This window comes from Daktulosphaira vitifoliae, unplaced genomic scaffold (genome assembly GCF_025091365.1).
Source record: "Daktulosphaira vitifoliae isolate Bord-2020 unplaced genomic scaffold, ASM2509136v1 Scaffold_1, whole genome shotgun sequence".
NCBI lineage: Eukaryota > Metazoa > Arthropoda > Insecta > Hemiptera > Phylloxeridae > Daktulosphaira > Daktulosphaira vitifoliae.
This window is the reverse complement of record NW_026099572.1, coordinates 31,746,630-31,752,765: the sequence shown is the minus strand read 5'-3', so window position 1 is coordinate 31,752,765 and position 6,136 is coordinate 31,746,630. Positions and strand designations below refer to the sequence as shown.

The 6,136-nt window shown below is 23.3% G+C and overlaps 2 protein-coding genes across 2 annotated transcripts in view; one reads left to right on the top strand and one right to left on the bottom strand.

Moving 5' to 3' along the window:
* Positions 1-1,019, bottom strand: part of LOC126910341 (fasciclin-2-like) — a 15,253-nt gene extending 14,234 nt beyond the window's left edge. The window contains exon 1 of the mRNA XM_050692835.1: positions 848-1,019. Within this exon, the coding sequence (XP_050548792.1) occupies positions 848-1,019 (172 nt within the window). The remainder of the gene's footprint in view (positions 1-847) is intronic.
* Positions 946-6,136, top strand: part of LOC126910332 (uncharacterized) — a 9,869-nt gene continuing 4,678 nt past the window's right edge. Inside the window, exon 1 of the mRNA XM_050692823.1 lies at positions 946-1,105. The gene's annotated coding sequence lies outside the window, so the exon portion shown is untranslated. The remainder of the gene's footprint in view (positions 1,106-6,136) is intronic.

Below are 6,136 nucleotides of genomic sequence, written 5' to 3'. Positions count from 1 at the left end.
ATTTTATAATTTATTATAATTCTATAATACTTAAACAATTTTATTTTACTGTTATCTATTAAAATGAGGTATTTGGACAAAACTTAAATTTATTATTATTTCCGCAGAAGGGAGTTTCTGATGAATAGAGGAGAATTTTAATACATTTAAACACTGTGACTATAAAATTTATTCATTTAAAAGTGGTTTCTATCTAATAGAGGGTCCAATAAATCACTGTATGGGTAAGCAAGTTGTTGAAAATTGACGTAATAATGGGTTAAGTTTTCTTGCAAGTCTATAAGTTTGCTCTACAGTGAAAAAGAACTACATTTATTGGTGTATATCCTGTAACCTTGAAAATTATTAAAACGTTCAAAAGCTCCCCTACAAATTTGCTTTAAATACAGGTTGACTAACAAATATTATGTGGAAAAACTAGTAGATGAACTAATGTTTGAACGGTTCGTGTGTTTGTTTTCCGTTTGATGTAGCAGACCACACGTCGCCTTAAATATGAAGTGGTTATCCGAAAATAAAATATTTATCGTGTCTCAGTGAGCAAATTATACGCTGTCCCTCTCGGATAATGTCCAAATATATTATTTAATGCCTTATTTAATTTTAATGTTAACCATGGAAACGGTTTTATATTACTAATATGTACGTAAATTATGTTTTTGACCATTATTTATGTTCTTTGGAACAAACAACTGTATCCATTAGTCTTTATAATAAATACAACTTGAAGTAATCTTTTAATAAACTTTTAGAACTTTCTTTAAATGTTAAAAAAAAAAAAGAAACTAGTTATGTTGTTTCTTAATAATTCGTAAGAACGAATGTGTATATGCGTGTATGTCTGTACACGCAAAAGAAGATCGGGTTTTGGTCGAAGGTTCAGTGCCAAATGTTATATTTAAATTGATGTCTACGTCGGCAATAGCTCTATGCGTAAAATCTTTTTCAGTTCCCTCGTGGTTTTCAGGATAACTCCCTGTCCTTTTATCGATCAATTTCTTAGCGTTCACATAAATCATTGTTGTATGTGTGGTTCTTATTGTTATAATTGCGTGGTTTTAAAACAATTATAATAGACAATTGGATACATATTTCTGTTTACAACGTAAGTCTCAACAAATTATCCTCAGTGTATTGTATTGTTTTTCGATAAAACTATAATAACGTGAACTAAATCATTATTTCAAATGTAGTATTTAATTAAAATCAGCTATAGTTATGTTTATTACAATTCAATAGTTAAATATAAATGAATTGCTAGAAATAAGTAAAATGTGTAATATTTACGCCATGAATTTACAAATAGAAATTATTTAAAATACTTGGTTAATTTCAGTAATTTTATTTTTTATATATTGCATAATGTTTTGTTGCCGGCTTTGCCGACATAAAAACATGACCCTGTTCTCCCTAGTCCTATGTCGAGTTTTTTGTTATTCTAATTTAAATTATTAACCTGATTGATAACTATACTTTAATAAAATTCTACCTATTGAATCTAGAGTAGTTTAGAAAACAATATAAAAATACTCCACTAACTGTAGTTAGTTATAATTACTACATTTACTAGAAATATTATTTCGTTATAGGTAAATATTCAATTAATAAAATATTATTTTACTCGGGTTTTTTTTTCAAATAATTTTTTTATTATTAAAAAAAAATCTTGAGTAATAAAATTATTTACTTTTGACATACTTTAAAATCAACTAATAAAAATTTAAACTATTTATATTTTTTGAGTAATTTATCAATCAATACCAGTATATTAGTTAAAAAAAATTCTATACTAGTTTTTACTAACTATTTATGAGTATTTTTATATGTAGATAATTTTAATGTTACATTATTTATTACAAAAGTTATTATCACAGACTAATTTAAAAATAATAAAAATGGGAAAGTTAATAGTTAAATATTTATAAAATTTTACTATTAATTTGATTTAAAAATATACAGACTTTAAAAGAGCTTAAAAATATTTTTTTTATTTCAATTAATATGAAGTATATAAAGTACGTTCTTTCTGATTCCAATTTAGAAAAAAAATCCAAAACAAATAAAACGAGACTTAAGGAAAAAAGTTACTATTTAAACTTATAAAAATATGTCTTAACTTTTTTTTTTAACGGATAATATATATTTAATTTTAAAGAATTTAATTCAATTATTAACTATTGTTTTTAAATAATAATAAAAGCAAATCTCTCCCGATAAATTGATATATTAAAAATCAAGAGCATTCTGTTAGATTATATTATAAAAATCATAACAAATGTTTTCGGACAGAGAGCATTTTCTATTATAAAAATAATTTTTGTTTTTAACTTCGATGCAAAGCTGAAAAGTTATTAATTAAATTATATGTTATTTTATTTTTTATGTTTGTTATTACTAGTTTTCAGTTCCAACAAAATCAATTTTAGACAACGATATTTAGTTGGAGAAATTACACTCAAATATTGAAAATATTTTTCTCATTTTTTTTAAATGGGGTAAATGCCCAAAAAATTACGATTTTTAAATTAAAATTAAAAATTTTCTTTTTTCTTAAACCTGTCATAATTTTTGAAAAAATTGATGAATATAAACAAAATATTTTTCATAAGTACTATACGTGTCTCTCTTTTATGGAGTAATTTTTTTGAAAATTTGACTATCTATCTGCTAAAGGGAGGGAATAAAAATAGTTAATTTTGGATAAAAATGAACTTTTTCAACATAAATTTTAAATAATAAAAATGATCACTTGTGGTTACTTATTTAAAATTAAAATTATATTATGAATATTTGACTCAAAAAGTTTCTAAAATATTGCGGATAAGTATTTCAGGAACAATGTTACCATTATCAAAACTTTTAGAGTGTTTACTTTATTTTTTTAATTGATTATATACAAATCTATATAAAAATGATCTAATTAAGAAAAATTTTGACCTCTCAATTCTGAAATTATAATTTATATATAGAGTGGGGGAAATGTGGGTTTTGTTATTTTTGTTGTTATACATTACTTTTTCTACCTCGATTTTATTTTTAAAAATGTTAATAACTTCTGAAATACTAGTTCAAAAATTGTTATCAACCGATCATTTTCTAAATTAGATAATTTTTTATTTTATAATCTTTCAGAATATGTACGTTGCTATAAAAAACATAAATTTGGCATTCTTATAAGTATATGAGATGAATTAAAAAAAATTAATAATTGATTAATCGAGAAATATATGAAACTAAAAAATACTAAAAAGAATTTTCTTCATATAGTTACTATTTCAAGAGAAATCGAGTGCCTAATTTAAAGAAAATTACACTGCAATTACGTGTGTTTTTTGGTGTTGCTTTTAAAACAAACCAAAATTCGTTTGATTTTCAAGATTTACCGATACATTTATATTTATTTTTGTTGTTTGATCCTTAAATAAGTTGAAGATGAAGTCTATCTTTCCAATCAATTCCTTTTTTTCTTAATATCTTGAATAAGATTCTCCAATTCACTTTATCGAAAGCCTTCTCTAGATCTATGAATGTCGCTATAATATTTCTATTCAGTGTAATTATTCTCTCAGGGATCTATCTCAGTGCTAAAATCGCTTCTCTTGTTCTTCGCCCTTTTCTAAATCCAAACTGATTTTTCGATATATTTTGTTTTCTCTCAATTTGTTCTTGATAATGTTTAGAAGTGTTTTGAAAGCGTAAGAAAGGAGCGCTATAGTTCTATAGTTTCCACATTTCGTAACATTGTTTTTCGTCGGAACTGTTATTGTTCTACTCTTGACAAAACCCATCGGTAGACTTCTTCTATTGTAACTATATTTAATAATTTTAAACAATTGATATATTATCTTTTTCCTTATATTTTTTAGTAATTTAGCCGGGATATCGTCAATCCCTGTTGCTTTTTTGTCACTCAGTTCTCCTAGAGACTTTTCAAATTCACTCATCAGTACTTCGGGTCATTTTCTATCTTCATTTACATCTATTTCATTTTCTATATATTCCTCTTCACTTGCGATTTCCTCTTTTCCGTCATACAATCCTCCATATACATTTTCCAACTCTATACTACCTTTGAATTTTCAAACAGATTTTTGCCATATTTAATGTGTTTGGTTGGGTTTTTTTTTATCAAGAATAATAATTAATATATTAATTAAAAACAATTATTTTTATAGTTTTTATTAGAATTTAAATTACACATCTATGTGTATTTTACTGACAACATACTTATATGTTACACACTTTAATTTAAATCAAATTTGAAATATTATTAAATATAAAAATATGTAGATTATTTATAAATTAAAGTAATTTTTTTTAATATTTCATTAGTATATTCTAATTTATGTATACTATTTATATTATATACAGTTACATTATTCTATCATATATATATACTATTTTATTAGTTTATATAGAGAAAATTGTGTAGTATGTTGAATTTATTGTAACTCATATTAAACATTTTTGAAGATATTGATGAATTGAATGAAACACTTTTCTCTTTAGAAAATATATATTTAAATAAACATTTATTTTTTCTAAATACGAAAATTAAAAATATTTATTAATATTTACCGAGATTTGAGTAATTCAAACTCTCGTAGGTTTGGTAAAAACATTTTATCATTGATTCGATTTTATATATTCTTCCGTGTATATGTATGTTAGTATTCATAATGTATGAACATTTTTGTTTTTACAATATATATATAACGAAATAAATAATAAAATGTAAATTGAAAGTGTTAAGTCTGTGATTTTATATACATTTTCAGCTTCAATTGATATTTTTATAGCTCTATTATTCAACTTTTTAACATTTTTAAATTTTTTTATCAACTTTTTTCATGGTTCTCTATTAAGTAATTTGTGTTATTTAATTTAATAGAATTTTAAATATTCTTTTTATTTATTATTCTCATTTATGCTCATATAGTAACTCATTTAGAAATTTTATTTGAGATATTACCAGAATCTAGATTTACTACCAGGTAGGATAAAGCTGGAAATACCTAGAATTTTTTATAGCTCTCCTGGCAATTTCAGGGTAACAATGATGATATTAATTTTGCAAAATTTGTCGCCGTGCTTAATATGGAGTTAAACATATTTCTTTTTTTATGCTCTTTATCTTTTTTTTAGTAATTTTATAAAATATGACATAACATATTTTATGGTTGACTCAATGCTTAGAGCCCCTCCTAGAAAATATATTTGAATTTAAAACTGTGTTTTATTTAAACTCACAAATACATTGACAATCGATGTATCAAAATAATACGTTTAATTAGCCTCAAATAATTAATAAATAAATATATCATTGTACGTAGGAAAATTTTGTAAAAATAAAATGTATGTAATTCTAAATGGACACGTTTTATATAAGAAATTAATTGTTTTACTCATTTTTAAAGACATATTATTGTCACTCTATTTATATGTTCATTACTAACGCTTCATTCCGAGGTCATAAGAGATGCCATCAGTACTGTATTTTAAGCATTTTCCTCAGTTTGGCACCAAACATACATTAATCGTTATTTTTATTATAATTAATTGACCCAATTTTAATATTCTTTATGTGTATACTTGATCATTCTAAAAGAAAGACTTACAAATTAAATAAAAATATATTTGATGTTTAATTATTTTTTGATTACTTATTCTATCTATATAAAACAAATCTGAATAAATTATCCACGAGTTACATTATTTGATGATAATACTTTTATATAATTACAAATAAAATCACCAAAATATCTACATTGTTACTTTCATTTAATTTGATTTTTCCTTTATAACCTTGAACTTAAAAGTAAAGATGAAAATCTTCGTGGGTTATAAATAGACTACTGCAATTTAGCTATCACTCGTTAACTTTTTAAAAATAAAGTTTGTTTTATATTTTTAACAGAAATTATGACATTATTTCTTATTAAAAAAAAAATAATGGTGATTGAACAAAAAAGTATACACATCTGCCTATGTAATATACAGAGAATATTAATTAAAATGTTTAAAAGACGATGAAAACTTTATTACACTAAAATATTAGTGATACTCTCCTGTTTCACAATCATGTTAAAACATTATTAGTGAAAATATAATGAAGTTTATTTTGTAGTAAAAAATT